A 21,180-nucleotide genomic window follows, 5' to 3' on the forward strand; every position below is an offset into this window, starting at 1 on the left:
TCGCAAAGTTATATTAATTTAAATTACAATGTAGATTTTAATAATAAGTTAATTTAGCCGCAGGAAATAGCGCAATGCTATCAATAAAATATAGTGTAAACATTACATTAAGCCGAAAAATTGAAAATATAAATTTATTAATAGTTGAAACATTTTGGACTTCGATACAAAAACGTGATTATAATTTCAAAGCTATATTTAATGTACATTAATAGAGAGTTTTTTTCATTTTGTTTTTATAGAGTTTTTTAATGTTTGTCTGGAAAACGAAAATGTTTGGAGAATCTGCAACAGAATATAAGCATCGAACATTTCCATCATGTGAATCCTTACATAACTACGGTAATTGACTTAATTTACATGGCAATTCGTTTAGAATGCATATATGTACATGCGCAGCATTATATATTTCATGTAATTATGCAAATTATTTTGTAAAATTAATTGAAATACATTACACTTACAATCATGTAGCTATTGAAATTTTAAACATAATTAACTGTCGTATATTTGATACAATCTTCAGAATATCTGAAAGCATTAACTTTCTTTGTATAACTGAACAATAATTGCTAAGAATTATACATTAAAGTAATTTGGCAAAGATTCATACTTCTCACCGTAACTCATATTATATAGGAATTCTATACTGTTAGAATATTTTTGGCATTTTATATCACACAAATGATATCTAAAAAGCAAATTCCAAGCATCAACCCTTCGTCCTAGTGCTATGATAGCGCAGCATTTCAATACATTCTGTGAAAATAATTTATAAAACACCATAATTAAATATACAAGGTAACTAATTTCACTTTCTTGAGTAAAAGTGTGCAATGCACTAAGATAAAAAACCGACCGAAATTCGAAATTCGAAATTTGTACATCAAAATACAATACGGTTTTTAATTTTATAAATTAGTTCGGTATATTTAACATCCATTTACATTCGAGCTGGAATCACTTTTAAATCTTTATTAAATAATCTAACTCATTCTATGTAAGGTAGTACTTTGGGAAAGACAATAAAAAAATGAATAAATCCGCATTATTTTTAACAAATATAATCTATCGTAATAAAATATATTCCTATTTATTAATATAAACGTGCATAATACAAGATTATATATATATATATATATATATATACAAATAGGTCATAGATAAATGGTAGAACAGGAGATTTGGCCAAATCCCTAAAATCGACGAACAGAAGACAATTCATAAATTCCATATTATTATTAGTTTACATATAAAAACTAATAAATATTGTATACTGTTTTCCATCAAAATAATGCATATATTGACGATTATAAATGATTAAAATTTTGCATATAAACTTTAATGTTATATTACTGCATCATTATTTATTGAAAATGCCTTTGCGTGTAAAAACGTATATGAATTTTTGTAGCATATTATTTTTTTTAAAAACTTTGGCTATAAATAAAATTTCAATTACTAATATGAATTAGATGTAACCTAGTCTGCATAATTTGATGTGAATTATAAATCAATCGGTTGTTTTAATAACTTTAACTTGATATTTATATAATCATTCATCACAAACTCGTTCTTAACCAAGAGCATTTTTTCTAAATATAGCTTTGATACCCTCTGTAACAAATTGCAGAAATTATCTATTAACTAGTAAATAGGTTAAAGAGATTATATAATTTTAATGAAAGTTGCAATTCGCTAGAATGGTAATTTAATTTTACGGGTAATTGATAAAAATACTTGCCATTAGTTTATTTAGAAAAATCGACCAGCACTTTATCATACTTTTAATCATCTGCATTAGGGATACAGTCACATATACAATTTCACCATTTTGCTATGACAAAGTAAATATATACGTACATGCTTATATACGCATATATACCTATATACATATATACGCATATATACTTTTATATATATATACATACATATATATATGTATATATATATATATATATATATATATATATATAAATTTACACTGGAATTAACATATCGATATTTAGCTAATGATAATTAACCGTACAACCTTTTAGTCTAAATTTTTAAATTGAGCAAAATATATATCATCGTGTATTGAATAAAAGTTAGTATATCGTACTGAAAACAGTATATATAAACGATATATTTATCAATTATTTAAGAATTATAATAAATGCCTAATGCAAGACGTAAAAAAAATTGACGCCACTACGATAGGTATCCGTAAAAGCGCGCTATTGTGCTGCGAATCTGAAACAAAAATATCATTAGTGGTATTGAACATATGTATGATTTTATATTATTCTGTATGAGTATTATATTAATCTGCATTTATTTATATATAATACATCTATACCCCGTTTTACACGGGGTAACTTTATTTTATTTCGTATAAAACTGTCAGAAAAATTCATCTTCAGAGTTGGAATAACTATTAATTTAACCTATCTCTTGTAAAATAGATTTCTTAAACTTATTTTACATTATTATTTTCTATTTTCTTCCTCATCAGCGTAAGGTTTAATAGTCTCTTTTAACCCAACCGCACGCAAGTTATTCTAGAGGTTATATAAAAAACTATTTGATCTAACTTAAAAAAGTAGTATGAAATAATTAAAATACGTAGGGGAAAGTCCCCTGGTGGCGGACACCTAAGGTTATTTATGAATAAATCAAAAAATATTTTACGAAATGTTTATTAAATTATAATTTATGTTAGAACAAAATTTAGAAATCAAACTAAATTAACAAAACCGCAATCTCTGCTAAAAAATAATTAATACTATCAATCAAACTTTGGTATCAAAAAATATGATTTTAAACAGTGGCACCTAGTACCGGGCATTTTAAAATAACCTGCATTGATCACATATGTAGCCATCTCCACACATTGGAATGTTTGCACATGTGTCTTTGACGAATATTCGTAGATATTGCAAAAAAATCACTATTTATCCACCTTTTTGGCTGAGCCACACCGATGCTCTCAGCTGGATTATTCATTATATGATTTTCATTCTTTGACTAGGAAATACGAAGAATGGGGGTATGTAGTGACCGTTAGCACTCATACAGAACAAAATTGAATAATTGAAATAAATTACGTAAATTCTCACAAGAAATATCAATATGTTTACTGTCCGGGACTAAGGGATGACTCAGTGTGCGGTGCTAAGGGACAGACATTTTCGTTCATTTGGTGGAACCTACTAAAATTGGTTAAAAGATCTAATAATATTCTACCATTTTACGGATAAGTACAACTTTCATCTTAGCATAACACTCAAATGTAAATGCATAAATATGCTAGAATTACTTCCATTGATATTTAGGTTACGCCGTTATTTTGCGCCTAAAACATGAAAGGGTAACTCTCGCCGTGGCCGTGTGCGTCTCAGGCGAGGCTTGGCGCGTGATCCTGTACATGTGTGCCCCCCATGCCCCTTCCACTTGTATTTTGAAATGAAAAGATTTATACTCGCTTAAATAATTCGTGTTAAATAGAGTGTCCGGTTTTTGGTGCCGTCCGGCGTTACGGGACTTCCCCCTACACTTAAGAATTATATTCGCAATCTAAACCACCGGTTTAAAAATAAAAGGGCCCACAACAAAACAAAAATACTTTTGTTAAAAAAGTTAACAAGGTGGCGCCCCTTGATTGCGATGATGTGCAATTTACGGTAACGACTGATTACATTCATTTAGCCTCTACTTTTAAATGCCTTTTGAACCGCGGACCTTTAAGCCCCCCTAAATGAATGAGTTCAAGATAGATTTGATATTAACCATCTTATGTTTTTAGTAGATATTACCTGCGCTATTAGGCCATTCTAATTTCTGGTTCCGCAACTGCTGATGCGACGGCCGCAGTGAGACCGTGACTGAGGCTTGTCTCGCGGGTTGCGACGGAACGACCGCCAGGCAGCGTACGGTGAGTTCGGCGTGAGGGCCGCGAAACAGCCGACGGTCCGCCTGCAGATGCAGGGACACCGATCGCGAGGACACGCCGCCAAACGCATACGTCTGGGATATTGCAGTTGACACCAGCGAAGGATGCGCCTGCTCAGAAATTACAATTAGATTCAGTTTCTAAACATAACACATTATATATACATATAGCTGTAATTGGTAAATGCAGCCGGAAATATATGTTAAATATTTATATTCGAAAATAAAGTGAACCAATGTTAGCGGCTGAGTATATTGTATTTTTTCTCTTATTAATTTATAAAATAAATAATATTTCATTTATAATACACCTATTCCCTGTTGTACACGTTTTCGATCTCACAAGGTGAATAAAATATTTTTTAATTAAATTTTTAACTTTAAACACTAAATAATAATTTGCTTATATCTACTATAACATTTTCATTGTGTTACTGTCAAAACATTTTACAGTTACAAATTCTTAGCACAAAGTTTATGTCTGTAATGGAAAAATGTAGATAAGATGGGGAGTTCCCCCGTAATATGATCAAAACTAAATTTTATGTGTTAAGGTAGTTTCTTTGAATAAAACTAAAACAAAGAGCGTAATAGACTTTAAACTTTATTTTTAATTTTTTTTCATATATGATTATTAACGTGAATTTATTCAATGTGAGCAAATAACAAAATTATTTGTTACAAAATCTATAATTGAAAAAAATATATAGTTCGACAACGGCAAAAGATATAAATAAGAAACCAATAAATGAATAAGTAATAAAAAATCGCTCAATGTATTTGTTATTCATCATATTAAAAACTGAAAAAAAGTTTTTTCATACTGATTTTGGTTTAGCACGGTTTTTTTATATAAAATAAATTTTTAGAGTTTCTAGATTTTAAAACGGGAGATATGTGTAATTATTTTGAATTTATTATTTTGCACAGCAGAATGTAATTAATTCGCATTGTTTATTGTGATAAATGTTTTATTTAAAATGTAGATTATAGAAATAATGGCATTTTTCTGAATAATATAAATATTGATAGTTTTTTTCATTATGTACTTTGAAACAATGTTTTTGTGTGTAAGTTGCAATGCGACATTCGAGCCAAATATAAGGTCTGTTGTTTCACATCGCTCATTAAATTTGTTCCAATATGTATAAATTAAAAATTTTACGGAAATAAATTTTTATTAAGATGAAGAAATATCATAACTACTATCCAATAGTTGTATTGTATATTTTCCATTTACTACCAAAATAACATTAACCGTAACCCCATGAACTTAGTGATTTTTTCCTACATTAACCGTCATTTAATTGCAAAAATTTAGTTTAATAAAATTTTGAAATTCTTAATACTAAAACAGTAAGTTATTATAACAGCAAGTTTAATAAATTCTATACAGATGCAAAAATAAAAATATAATATAAATATGTACTACTTTAAGTTTTTAAATATATAATTTTATCAAGAAAAATTGTACTTAAATCAATAAAAATTGTGTGTATGTTTACGATCACATGTGATAGGAAGTCAAGAGTCTTCAAGGAATTCGATTTGGTGCACTCTGCAAACACGTTGCAGTACTTGTAGGAAAACATTAATCATGAACAAACTTATTTATTTTTGACGTTGTTAAACATGAACCTCGAAACACATTGCGAATTTGAATTTTTGATTATAAAAAAAAAATATATTCTTTATTTCAATTCAGAACAATTCAGGATGTATTATGCTGTATGAAAATGTAAGATACTAAAGACTTTAATTTAGTACATATTACCATATGTTATATGGTAATACATATATAGAAATTCTAGTTACATACAAATTGTATGTTTATAAATACAAATGATGTAAGACAATGCAGAATCACCTTTAAATAAATAACAAATAATTAAACATATTGAGAAAAATATTGCAGACCACGCCTAATTATTACTTAAAAAATACTTTTAATTGGTAATAAACTTACGCATAGAATTTTATTAAACTAAGATAACGAACTAATAATTAGTAGAAAAAATTCTTCAAAAGAAGACAAAACACCATTTACACGCACAATCATTATAGGGACTATGGGCTATCTGTAACAGAAGTAACTAGTAACAGGAATTTTTCAATAGGATCTTAAATGATAATAAAATATTTTTTTGTCTTGATTGGACATGTAAACATTCCTATACAATATTGTCATAGCTATTGTCCCGCAGGCCGATGCAAGAAACAGAACTGTGCAGGTCCATCATTTTTAATGGGTAATATAAAATTGATCTATCATAAAGTTTGGGCTTGCATTATTACTATCGACTAAAATTTCATTTTATACATCATATTTTGTTTCGAATCTATTAATCTTTGATAATGTATCAGTCTTATTTATTTTTTGTGATTGCTAAATTGTAAAAATAGTTATCTCGATTAATGTAAAAAAATTACAACTAGGGTTAGTTGAAACAAAACATTATATACATGTAAAATGCGTTACAAAAGACACTATATCTTTAATTTTGTTTTATGATAATAATTGTGAATTACTTTGATTAGTGATAATAATTTCTATATATTTTAGTTGTGTTAATTATGATTTGCGTTGATTAATAAAGAGAATTAGAGACTTAGAAAAAAGTAAATTTTCTTAAGAGTAAGTAGAGAATAAATGATAAGAGGCATCATTATCTTTGCTTTGGTTTTTACTATTTGACTTAGTAGACGTTACAACTAGCCCCAAACACGGGGTAAGTTGTAACATCACACTTTTTCTAGAAAATGATTAATTGTGAAATAATGAACAATAGTTGTAGAATTATTTTTACTTAATTAGGCAAAGGAATAGTTACAGAAACTTTCTATATTTATTTCCTAGAAATATAATCCGTGGATTTAAAGATATATTAATTAAAAAAAACTGTTACAACCATCCTAGTGAAATAAATCATTTTTATACTAGGTCTACATATCATAAACTTATAATTTAAACGTACAACCACAAATATTATTTAATATTATACAAAGCTTCGCTAACAGCAAGCAGCATTTGATAATGATGGTTCTCATGATATATTAAGTAACTTCATAGATTTTTTTACAATCAACTCATAGAGTTGTTATAGTGAATTGCTTGATGTACGCACCTGCTCATCGTTGATAAACCAAGTGACTCTGGCAGGTGGGTCCGACTTGTCGGCCGTGCAGTTTGCTATGACCATGTCGCCCACGGAATAGTGCTCGGCTAGGCCATGTATTATGGGATCTCGACGAGGCAAAACTAATAAACAATTATTGATTACATACTTCTTAATTTCAACTATTCAACATTACCAACAGCAAACTATTTTTATGCAAGCTTATAACAATAAATATTGCAATTGATAATATTGAATATCGTTTTGTCTCAAAAAAAGTTTAAAAACATTTACACATATATAGGTGCTATATTATATTTGGAAAATGCTATAAATAAAAATATTTAAATATTGTTTCACACAATCGATGTACTTGAATATTGGACCGATAGTGTAGCCTACAGCATTGCCAGCCGAGGCAAAATTATTTTCCATTATTAACCAGGCGGATTGTACTTTCAAATAAAAAAGAAATTTGGGAAAATATTCAGTAGTTTCATTATATCATTTTTTTACTTACGTGGCGAACCTTATATTATATAATTTCAAAATTGTGACGTGCAACTGGAATTGCTACTAATGGTTTCTTTATGCAAAAATATGTTTGTTTTTAGACGATTAACAAATAAAGTTGCACAGTCAGAGTTTCCAATATAGTTAGGATAAAAAATTATACAAATTTTCATATTGCCAGCACCCTTTGTTAAAATGCCATGCGATGCTTATTAACTTCCCGTGGGGTAAGTTATTGTAATCATCCAAGAATCGGAATTGAAAAGTTTAGCATATCTTCACGTTTTGAAAGTTTCTGAACATTTTGCCATACCTCAGAAAAAATGGAAGTGTGTGTGTTCATTTATTTATGGATACAATTTTTGTCCACGTTTTCAGGCGCACGGATTAACCGATTTGAATGGTTCAAAAAGCATTCGATTCCAATTAATAGGGAGATGTGCTAATTAGTTTTTTTTGCGGAGGTAGGTCCAGCCGTTTCGGAGATACGGAGCAAAGAGTTTAGAAAATTGAAATCGAGTTTCATCCGATTCTAATGATTCAAAAAACATTCCAATTATAACGATGAGGAGAAGTGGTGATTAGTCTTTGGCATACAGAGCTAAATGTGCAAAAAATGGCAGTTTTTGAGAAAACTAAGCCGATTTGTTGATTTGATTCAAAAAACTTTCTGATTATGTTGACGAAACTATTACTTTTGAGAACAGAAAAAAAATAATTTTTTAATTTACAAAAAAAAAATTTTTTTTGAACATCGAAAATAATTCGAATTTTAATTTTAATTCTAGCTTTAGTTTTAAAGCACTGTTTACATATATACTTTAAATAAAAAAAAGATTTTGCAATTCAGTTTATATAATTCTTATAAATATTAGACAATTTCCTTTATTTTAAATTTGATTGATTAAGTTTTGCTTATTCACTTTTCTGTAATACTTATACAAACGCCGTCGTAAATAAGAATAATACAGTAAATAATAAAAACAGTATTTATAATAATCAATTTGAAAACATTCAATATTACTCGAATTTTTCGTTAGGGTACAGGTAGTTCCAGCAATTTGCTTTAAGGCACGATGCCATGAACCACTAGTTTATTTATTTATTCATTGCTTGATTTATTGAAAGCCATTTTTAAAGACTTGGCCGTCAATATAATAATATAATATCATAGTATAATTAATTTGAACAAAATTATACAAAAATTGACTCAATAGAGAAAAATTTAATTCAATCACAATCCGACATTTTTGACTATTTATCAGTAAACAGTATTGACATAATAAAAAGGATTCCATTTTTACGATTCTCAAAGAATGTTTCAAATAATATTATTGTAAAATAGAACTCAACATTTGGTTTCACTAAATCACATAATGAAATAATCAAAAACGTGCGGCAATTGAAAGCGTGTTTATATTATCGGTTAATAACCTAACATAAACGCCACCGCTAAATGGAAAGTCGTTCGCGCAATATAACCACGGAGTACTAATAACTAATTTATGGTTTGTGGGTTCAACGTTAAATCAATATTGTTATGGCGAGCTTGAAATTATGTAAAAAGTAAATCTTTCACAAGTTACTCAAGTTACTATTCATTGCAGTCAATTTGTCATTAGTTGTATAATTTTTGCTTTTCACTGTCCGTCACGATATGCAAATTGATAAACTGCATAATAGTTAAAAATTTATGAAATTAGTGGTGCAAAGAATTTTACCTTAAGTGGACAATATTCTAAATATTCTTTTTAAATCATTGTAAAACCAATTTTTATACTATCATCTTTTTAACATCCCTTAGGGTGAGTTATAGTAATCGCAAAAAATCGAAAATATTTTTTTTGCATATCTGTATATTTTGGCACACCTTAGAAAAATTGATGTATGTGTGTATATATGTGTGTCTGTATATCAAATGATTGTAGTCAACTTATTTATTAGTACTATTATCGTTATCATTTTCTCTTAAATATAAGATCAAAATTTGTTTTTGGTCATAGATTGGCAATATGATGCCCTGTTTAAATATTAAATTATAATCAATAGATTATAGAAGTATATTATATCCGGCAAGTAATTGGAGAACCTGGTATCAAAAGCAGCGTCTAGAGAGCTAATTGATTATTTAATGTTATTCAATCCGTCGATACAAGTAAAATGTTTTTTGAATCATTCAAATCGGACGCTTTTCTTCCTTTAAAAACTGATGTCATTTCTTACACTTTTTTGCGCCGTATCTTCGGAACGAGTGAATCCGCCATTACCAAAAACTAATGAGCATGTCTTCTCATCAATAAGAACAATGTTTTCTAAAGTAGGGTAGGGCAAATTTTTACTTAAACGGATGTAGCCTCTCAATGAAAAGTCTCAATAAATTGCTATACGGCCTAATGGATTTGTTGTTTATCGCTTAACAAAAGTGTTAATACTACTTTTTGGTAATAAGTAAAATTTAAAAGCTACAGCTGTTTAAATGCAAAAAGTCAAGTATGCTCAATATGGTGGGGCAAGTTGAGCACTAAGAAAATATGATGAAATCATAGGTTCAATGTCGATTAGTGATGAAATAAAATAAGTTTTTAATAACCAGTTCTATATTTATAGTCTTTATTGACAGAGAAAACAAAACTTATAATAATTTTCTTTGAATAATTATCGAAAAGTAGATTCTACAAAACAATATCGTATCTTAGGAATTATTTTACCATTATATTCAGTATTTTTGTATAAAATCATTATTTCTTTATATTATTACTCACAGACTTAGCTTAAATCTTAAAAATAATAATTAATTTCTGGAAGTTAATGGGAATTGTCTTAGTGACAGAACAAGTTTACCAGCTATGCTTAACTAACCCCAACTCGGAATTTCAAAATAAATGTGAGTTTATAAAAAAAAAACGTGATAATTATACCCAGAATCTCTGAGCATATTAAAAGTACTATAATTATAAGGAAGTATAACATTTACCTGTTTAAAATTAAATAACATTTGACTAAACCAGACGAAAACTCGTGATGAATTTTTTTTTACTTTCTGGTCTCATAATAAACAAAACGCCCGTGATCCTCACTCATTTGTCCAGCGGCCACTAGCGATCGCGGTATGTTTATTTCTCTCAGACCTCTATCTTTTCGCCATATAATGCCTAAACGGACGGTGAATAGTTTTCGAGATATTTCGATTGCTCAACTTGCCCCTATGCTCAACTAGACCCGCCCTACCCTATACTAAATGGTCTTCTATAGATATGCCACTTGTTTTATTAATAAATCACTATTAAATTATTAATTGTTAATAAGAATAAATTATCACTTACTAGCTATAGACATGTTCGCAGCTTTGTGGGCTATGTGGAAGGTAGGGGCTTCTGTGGAGACTTCGCACCGATAGGAGCCTTTGGTGGTGGCGTCCAACCGCTGCAACGTAACGGAGCATTGGGAGTCGTCACACAGATCCAGCGGTCGCCGAACTCGGACACCAGTCACTGGAAATGTCAACGTGGATGGACTCTGTGCAGGAGCGTACCTGATGAAAAAACAATCAGTCTTAGTTTCAAATATGGAATATTCATTCAAACATGGAATTGAAAATGATTTTTAATATATACTTTTCAGTATGGGTTCATTCATGTTTTCATAATATTCACTTCGCAAGATCTAATCTGTTCGTAACTACCGTAAAAATGCTATATATATACACTAGCTATATATCCTGGCAAACGTTTTTTAACCATACAAAACTGATAAAAGATCAAAATCTTGTATATCAAAATATGCCAATTAAATTTAAATTAAATTATATTTAGATTATGTAGAACATTTATTTGTAGCATGCGTTCCAGTGAGTGAACCACCAATTTGATTTGTGTTAGCTATCCCTTTCAATGCGGAATCAATTATTTTTTATACTGAATTTTTTCTATTTTTTTTTCTTCTTTCTGACTAAACTTTTCTGAATTTCTTTTTTTTTATGACTAAACAATGTTTGGCGGGCTAGCTTGCGAATATGAATTATAATATTCAAAAATTTTTTCATGCTCTTTCCATACGAAGTTTGATTGAATTGCGCTCTATCTAAACGTTAATATTAAGAGCTAAGTTTCAGAGAATTGTTTTTTATCAATTTGGAACCATTTGAGTCCTGGGAGCAAGGAAATTCGAAAATGATAATTTTAAGAACCACCCTAATATATATATATATATATATATATATATTTATTTATTTATTTATTTATTTATAACATATATAAATGATTATATGCCTACAAACCACACTCTTTAGCTCTTTAGAAAATGAAGATATTATTTAATTGTAGTATAGACACAAACCATTTACATCGTGCAGATGGCGGAACGAGTTTTACATGATAAAGGCTACATAATCGTTTATATACTTCGGTATCATTATAATATCTGAGTTTTTAGGAAATTGCAAAAACTTTAGACTATCAGTAAATAATCGACTTGATTAATAAGAATTGAGATAAAACAACTCTTAAAATTATGACGGTATTTTAAATGTGGATGAATTTTTTATAATGAAACCACTTTTCTTGGACCTTAAATTTATATTATATTATTCGTTAAGACAATGAACTCTGTCATCATAAAAAGGTTTATTAACACTTTGCCGTCCGCACGTCTTGTAAAAATTTATTCGCTTGGCGCCGGTAGTGCTAATTCGTTATCACTTTGCTTGTCCCCGCCCATTCTGAATATTATCGAAAAATTATAATTTTTTAGTTCTTACTAATGTTGAGGGGTGTAACTTTTTGTTATCTAAATTAAAACACCAACAGGATGGAAAGATTTCTGCCACTGGCCAAAGGAAGATACTGTGCTCATGACACCACTGTGGTGTCGCCGGCTGTTAAGCGCTAGTTCGCGCTCGACACCACTGTGGTGTCGCCGGACGGCATAGTGTTAAGATCGCTCTTTTATTTCAAGAATCATTTTCGAAAATTTTCGAAACCTAACAAACTTTTAAATTTGTTTTAACGAATTTTCAAAATTTATCAAAATTTATTCAGAATTTTTGGCAAAATGTAGAGTGCAATTTTCAAATGCAGAATAGTTAATACTAATTATTTATTTGAATATTATACATAAAGGGTAAAGCGAGACTTAAAATTTCGCTGGTAAAAAAGTCCACCACCGATATCTGAAAATAAAGTAAAGTTAAGAATTTTTTAACAACAATATTGGAAGTAGAAGGCAAAAGATGTAAAACCAGCCATTATCTTGATTCTTACGACGTCAGAAGAAAAACGACAACGTTTAAAAATTTATAACAAAAGTATTCTCTATCGTTGTTAGTTTTTTTGTTTGTGAGTACCGTTGTTTAGTTTTCGAGACCTCAATGCAATTTTGATAGTCTTATAAGATGTATTGTTAATTTTAAGTTAGATTTAACAGTTTTTTTATATAATCTCTATAAAGACTTATACGTGAGTAAAGTAAAAAGGACCTACTGAACCTTTATTCTGGCAAATGCGTACTCAAATAAAAGTTAATCAAGTTAAAAAAATTTTTTTTTTCAAGTTATAAATAATTAGTTATTCCAACTTCGCTGATGAATATTTCTGGCGAAATATCAGGACAAGGTTGTATACAGTGTTATCTCTGTAAAAATATACTCATAAAACTTTGCATTGGTTGAATTATTATTTCGCAAAATATCTTTAAATTTGGAATTAAAACATTGGATTTGTTTCACCCCTGACCAACCCATTTTATCCCGCCACTGGGTAAAAAGAACCAAGTGACAAATTATTTAAAAACAACAAAAAACACATATGTATATACAAAGATAAATTAGGAGCGAGTTTTACTGAACATGGTTAGATAGTTGTTAAGTTTGATATGTGTTATTTGTTTTAGTTTTCACAATATAATTTCCCAGAGTCAAATTGGACCGCCATATCCTTTGGCAATATTCTACACTTTGAAGGATTATAACGGCAAAACAAAGCAGATGCATTAGGAATCATAATACTTGGCTCTTGTTTTATATGCAAATGATATGCAAGCAATTTCTTCGTAAGTTTTCAAAACGTATACAAGAACGTTCATTTTTTGTCTGCATCAATACAAAATGACATTGTGCATGAAAATACTATATTTCATCGAATATTGTGCAAACAGCATCGTAGCGGAACGATCGCTGGAACATTGCGTTGCGAGTTTTTATCACGACATCAAATATTTTACGTGGTCATGGAAATATGAAGATCGCGAAACACCCTCCGGAGAACGGGCGGAGAACACGTCGTCATTTTAATGAGCTGACCGCTGAAACCGAGTAAGATTTCAGGGACGCATTCACCACGTCAGAAAATATAGCTTTTAGACCAAGGATGAGCAACCCGCCGGATGTTTTTCTGCGGCCCGCCAAGCGTTTCTCAACCAGAGATTATTAACTTCCCGTAGGGTAATTTTTCTATATATTTTAACAAATACGGCTGTAAAGGATAATTTTGTTGTCAGTAAATTTTATAGAGTCGCGAGGGTTAAATCACCGTAAATTTAAAGAATTTCTGAACAATTTAAAGCGTGTATATAGCGATGCTTTTTAATACCCAAGTACGCTAGCTCAATAGTGATGCAATGCTTAAAGGAGTATACAACCCAAATGGCGAACTACAATTGTTTTGGATATGAAAGAATAATTGTAGTACTTTCGTCATTTTGGTAATGAAGAATAATATCTTCTGCGGGATCTTGTGTTTCACTTTCCATATTTAGAAAAATAGAATGTGAACAAATTTTATTTAATTTGTTTTCTTTGCCATTTAACATCGATGTAGGTACACTGTATGAAAACCATAACAGAAAGTGATCAAAAAGCATGCAAAATAATACAGATTAAAAAAATGTATTTTTTCGGTAAACATCGAAATTTTTTATAAAACTCATGTCAGCTATGAGAAATTTTTGCTTTTGAAAAAAAACGCAAAGAAAATTATGATATTTTTTTGAAGTACGTATGTGTGCAAATAATTACACAGGTCCATAAAAGAAAAGCTGCTGAAAAATAATTAATTGATTTAGGAAAATTTATGTATTGAAGATTTGCCAGTTTTCAAATATTTTGCGTACCAATTTTGACTATAGATTTATCTTCAGCGGTAAAAGGTACATGGGATAACTTTTTTGTAGATCTGTGTTAATTTCAACCTTGAAATTCATAAAAAAAATTCCACCGATCAAAATTGAGTGAAATATGTCAAAGCTGCGTACGCAATAAAAATAAAATAAAATGAAGAACAAGATTTGAAAAAAAGGCTGATATTGATCAGCTTATATAGAAAAGCAGTGCCAAAATTTTCATTAAAGTTTTCAAGTAAATTAGTTTCACTGTTTAAATATTATTTGTTTTCATTTTATATAAATAATTATATACACTTATAATATACACTCGTAATTAAATAAAATATACTTTTTTTCAATTTTGTATATTTGTTTTTTTCTTGTTGCAATTTTGTAATTTTGTTGCAGATACATTATTCCCGCACTCAGTCAATGAATCTTTTTGACTTAATTTTAGTTCAGACTTTTGAGTTTATGAAAAATCTTTAATTTTATTCAAAAAGAAAAAGCAAATTATTTTTTCATGGGTTGTACAACCGTAACATTGTTTTTAAATTTTATTCTTTATTTTCATTTTATTTAATGCGGAATGGAAAACTACATGCAACTCCAAATTTCACTCTCTTATTTTATAATAGTCATTTTACCTCGATAATCGATCAATTAACAATGATCGTCTTTTTTGTGAATGTTTTTAATTAAAATTCGATCAAGATTTTTCTGAGCTTATAAAAAAGCTTAAATTTCTCCGCTCTATTCGTTGCAATATTATAAATCAATTCTTAGATATTGGCAACGAAATGGTTACATCCGATAAAACTAACTGATTTGCAGTCTTATCCTATTGTACAAACATTTTACGATGTGCATAATAAGTACATAGTTTTTGAATGTCTTGCAAAAGGAGCAATAAAAGCAAATAAAAGTTAAAATTTAATATTAAAATCTGAAGATAAAACTGTTTTTAAAAGAAAATTAGATTTTTTTAGAGTTACGAAAATCTCACTCGTTTCGCTAAGCCTAGCATAACATAATACAAATATCAATGTATTTTTGTGTAAGCTACCCCTTTCATTTATATACTACACATTTATTACATTTTTTACACTAATGATTTTCTAAAAATATTTCCTGAGGCAAAACGTTTGCCGGGTCAGCTAGTATATATAAATTACGTGCGGCCCGCCATGAAATTTTAAAATTGAAATTGGCCCGTGGGTTAAAAAGGTTGCTCGCCCTTGTTTTAGACATTTTCTTCATTCTAGGACACTTTTTCACAATTAACACTAAACCTATCGACAATTTTACTACACCTATGCTCATCGCGACCTATAATTAAAAAGTTTTCTATTACATTATTCAATTCAGATAATAATTGATTTGTTGCTTAATGTATATACGAAAGAAATTTACATGAAGTTTCGTCTAAAATTATTTTTATATAATTTCTAAAAAACAATGAAAATTAAATTTTTATACAGAATGTCATAAACATACATAATATACCGTATTCGGATTTCTCACATTGTTTACAATTTGTTTTAGTCTGAAATGTACATTTGATGCAAACATATTTTATTGTTTTGTAACCTGTAAATTTTTTTGACAAGTTTTTCGTACGCACAAATTCGAACTAATTAACGGTGTTGGTTTTCTTCAGATTTTCTATATGCATCAGAAGCTTATTAGAACAAAAATTCGTGTCTGTAAATGTTTTCACCCGTCGTTTCTTTACGCAATATTTATTTATCGGAGATTTATCGAGATAGGTCCAAAATGTTGACCTCCCGTAGCTTTTCGACTTCATGTCGAATTTCTCTGCCATCTGGTCTGCCAAATCTACATCAAATTTAAAACTAATACAAAATGTAATATGCTGCTTTCTTCTATTTCTAGTGGGTTTTGTTTAAAACTTAGAACAAGAACTTTTTTCGGTTTGCTTTTACACACTATGAGAATAATGCAATTCTAATTAGACAATTTTCTTTAAAATTCGTGAAAGGATTCATCGGTTTTAGAACAATGAACTTCCCAAATGAACTTGAATAATCTCTCCGTTTGTTATTTTCCTAATAAGAAAACTCATTCATTATATATTTACAATTGACTTCACATGCCAATCACAACTCTGTGAACCACAAGTTCGCGGTTTCTTTTGGTGGTCTACTTTTAATAAATAATTTCTGCATATCTGGAGTAGAAGTTAAAAGCCAATCACCTTTGGCAGATTTTAATTTTTTTCTTGGTCCTGTAATGCTTGCGAAATAGTACTATGTCATTTTGTCCAATGTATCAATATATCAATGTCCAATTAATCAAAATTCCATTAAACACCTGATTAGCAACAAAATTAATCGAAATCACTAGTAAGTTAATTGATTTTATTTGAAATAATCACGAAGATCAATAAATAGATACCAAAATAAAACATGACAAAACCACCTTCAAAATAAACTGTTGCAGGTACGAAACACGTTTAAACTGATTTTTGCGATAAGACTGTGACATAGACGCTCAACATCTTACAGGATTGCTATTACGTTAACGTAACGAAACCGATAAAACCAGCAATTTTTAAATAAGACCACTGTGTCATTTGGTCCATATTGATCATTTTGCGTATCTCCCTTATCCGATTCTTGATGATCCGTTTAAAAAATCTCTATTAACAAAGAATATTGTTATTTCCAGTTTCGATGCTTCTGAATTGATACTGAATTGATACAATGCAGCACATATAAATAAGTTACAACATGCAACTTTTGGATGCACCTGAGTTGTGTAACGTAAGGTAAAATTAACAGAATTATATCCTAGAGTACGAGGTAGCAGAAAGCATACCCGAAAAGCATTCGGCGTATCCGTAATGAGACTCGGTGCAACTATTTGCAGAATTCTCGTTTCTGATTTGGTATCGGCCTTCGACAAAAGACTGGAGGATCGAAAGGGCGCCGAACTCATGCGTAACGATGAGCGTATTATGATCACTCGCATCGCTAAGTGAGCGGGTTTGACCCGGACTTCTTTTTATATTTATACTCGATGGCACAAAGGATCGAAGACTTAGAATAACAGTTAAAAATACATGTGAATAAAATAATACAGGGAGATCATTTTCCTTTCGCCACTGAATATTTAAATTTCAACTACCGTTTAAACTGAATACATGATTTACATATTCAAACACGTTGGATGTACATTTAATAAAGGATTAAAATTCACTACTTTAAAAACATTTTATACAAACACCGGTTATCTGTAAGAATTATATATATAACTGTAAATGAACCAATAAATACATTTCGAAAGGAATATTTTTTGATTTCAGAAATTTAACTGACCTACATTAGTTTTCCATAAAAAATCGCTTCGTAGACACATGTTAACACCGATTAGTTCCGGTTCGATCGGACCAAACTATGTTATGACCCGGTTGGTTCACAACGTGAATTATAAAAACAGTTTGTGATCCACCAAGATGCTGCCAAACCTGGTTAAAGTAGTACACTTTTCGCGGATAATGCCGAAGGACTAGATGTTATTAGATAGTGGCTATATCGAACCGATTAAAAGTTGATAAATAATTTATATAGCTATATATTTAGATAAAATATTATGATGTTAGAGATTTATATATAATGTTATGTGTTTGAATGTTAAGGCAATACTTGTTACTAGTTTGGATTTTAAGATATTACTTATCTTGCTTTTTATGAAGTTTTAGTAAACACTGTTTTCAAAGTTTTCATAATTTTATATCATTTTTTGATTGATTCGTTTGCCCATTACATTAGTATTCAATAATATATTGACCTGTGAATTAGTTCAAGAAATCTGCATTTCTTAGAGAAAAGGATTAATTATTGAGGAAGGGTTTACATACAGGATGCATTACTATATAAAGGATTATTTAATACTTTGAAATAGTGAAATAAAAGGAATTAGGTTTTGATTAATGCTATCCTGTATGAAGAGTAATAAATAGAGTAAGAATTTATAGCATATAGCAGCATTTTTTTCACATAAACATTTGGGTTGCTCACTTTTCCCTACATTTTCAGTAAACACTTTTTTGCCATTGAAAAAGATAAATATTTTCAAACATAATTGCTAGCATCTATTATGATACCCTTGCAACTAAAAATAAAATTAAGACATTTTTTTCATTTTTAGTCATTTTACAACCAAAAATAAAAACGTGGCCCACTTCTATCCACCGCACTATACAGATAAAATCTGATATCACAGAAATGTTTTTTAAGCTTATTTCAAATTTAAAGGGATTTTATGAAATAATATCTACATTATTCAATAATGCTAAATATTATTTCATGGGCGCATTTTTTACAGTGATATAACACTGTAAGTAACCTTGATCTGGTATTTTGTCAGAAATATTCATCAGCAGAGTTGGAATAATTATTTATATAATTTTTTTATGCAAAATTGCTTTTTTTCGATTTAAATTACTTATTTATTTGATATCTTTTATTTTTTACATATTTGCCAGGGTAAATTTCTTAACGGTAACATAGTTGTTCCTTTTCACATCACCTAAGTGTAAGCTTTTATAAATGTTATATATAAAAACTATTGAGCCTAACTTAAAATTAACAAAATATCTTATAAGATATATTTGCAAATTTGAGAAAATACATCAAAATGTTTAAAAATGTAAAAGACCACAATTTTTTAACTATGATTTTTGTACTAAATCACAACCAGAGAATATATTATTAGATAGTAGCGTGCCCACCGTCTCATATATTCATTCAAGAGTTATAGGCTATAACATTTGATGTTTGTTTATAGAATGTGTATCACGTATTTAAGAAAATGTAATAAAATTATTCACCCAAAAATTTTATCATTTTTTTATCATTTCAAGACTACCCAAGTATGAATGGCTTCGAAGACAATTTAGGCAACTATCTACGAATAGCTCGAAACATGTCATCCCGGAATTGCCTATATATTCTAGGAATTTATTTAACTCTATAAAGTTTCATTTTATACCGACTTGTTATTGCTTACGTTATGTTAAGCACAACATCTTTATTAAGCAAGTATCTAGAACAATAGTAACGAAACAGAATGGGCTGTAAAACTCATTCATGGTTTATTTGTTTATTGTTTGTTCAAAAAACTGAATTTATTATCTCACTATATTAAGAAATAATTATAAGTAAAATACAAGCATGAGCAAAGGTAATTAAATAAATTAATTGTACTCGATTAGAAGCAGGTATCTTTGAAATTTTAACCTAATACACAAAAATTTGATATGTTGCAATTTTATAGAGTAGCGTAGCTAGGGGCTATTTGTAACAACGGTTAAACAATATTAAACTATTTTTTGGTTTCTAATACACATGTAAACCGTTCTGCATAATATTTTTGCTTGATTCGATAGAAAAATAGTTGCAGTATCTATCTATGTGTACATCGTAAAAATCTTCGTAGTAATCATTTGATATCAAGATATAATAATTTAAATAATGCTGTTACAACAAGGCCCTAGCTCCCCTGTATGATAACAAGAAAAAAAACAAATGTAAAATTAAATAAACTAACAAGAACTATTTACTTTTGTTACTGATGTAAATGAATGTTGTTACAAATATCTACAAATACAAATTACATGCCGCAAAGAAAGCACACTCCGGAGTTATCACTCCGACACAACTCGTCCCTCGGAGTGAATCCGAGAGGAGTTGTCTTACAGGATTTGCCATATAGGACTTTCTTAAACTGGTACCAAATCTGGTAACATGTGCAGATATTTGCTTGAGATTTTTTACTAATACAAAGATTTGGGTCGAAAGAAGTGGTCTTTTTTCTCGTCTCACAGCCAGTTATAGGACTTTCTAGGTATATAATGTCTCAAAATAATGCTATATTTTATTCTATATTCTGTATACGATAATGTTTTTCCGTAAATGAGCTCTTTCAATGGTATAAAACCAGCTAAAAATATTTAGTATGTTATAACTTTTACACAATTATGATTTTATAATTGTGTAAAAGTAATAGTATGCTAATCAAACTACATGATGTATAATTAATTATCGAAAAGAAAATAGTAAAAGAATGTGAATATTATACACAAAGATTTGTTCTTATTTCATATATAAGGTTCACTGCATTATTTTCATATAAAAATAAACATATTCAAAGAAATCTATATTTTCTCTTCAAAAATAATTACAAAATTAATTTTGATTCTCAAGTTTTTTGTCAATTTAAGATTTGTATGCATATTGAAATGCATAAAATAATAATTATTATAATAATATAAACAAAAATGTTTGAATTATTTGTAAACTAATTCCAAAGTCTCAATAAATCCTTAGATATGTTAACAACACACTAGAGAACACATTTGTGTCAAGTATTATGTTGCAAAGTTGTCGGAGTTGTGGAGTTGTTAAGTGGATATAACTCCTCTCTGAAGCGGAGGCAAATCCTAACCGATCCGGCATCGGATATGATAAGCCCATCTCTAGTACGTACCAATAACGGC

At 29.3% G+C, this 21,180-nt stretch overlaps 1 protein-coding gene across 1 annotated transcript in view; it reads right to left on the reverse strand.

Moving 5' to 3' along the window:
* Positions 1–2,079: 2,079 nt before the first annotated feature.
* The window catches only part of LOC113377292, a 116,906-nt gene continuing 97,805 nt past the window's right edge, over positions 2,080–21,180 (reverse strand). The window contains exons 3-6 of the mRNA XM_026617551.1: positions 10,886–11,094; positions 7,059–7,192; positions 3,798–4,044; positions 2,080–2,235 (exon numbers count right to left, since the gene is read on the reverse strand). Of these exons, the coding sequence (XP_026473336.1) occupies positions 2,150–2,235; positions 3,798–4,044; positions 7,059–7,192; positions 10,886–11,094 (676 nt within the window). The 3' untranslated portion in view covers positions 2,080–2,149. The remainder of the gene's footprint in view (positions 2,236–3,797; positions 4,045–7,058; positions 7,193–10,885; positions 11,095–21,180) is intronic.

The sequence above is a fragment of the Ctenocephalides felis genome, unplaced genomic scaffold (genome assembly GCF_003426905.1).
Source record: "Ctenocephalides felis isolate EL2017-DRISC unplaced genomic scaffold, ASM342690v1 CF-g0.4_SCAFFOLD_01886, whole genome shotgun sequence".
In the NCBI taxonomy this organism is placed as follows: Eukaryota; Metazoa; Arthropoda; class Insecta; order Siphonaptera; family Pulicidae; genus Ctenocephalides; species Ctenocephalides felis.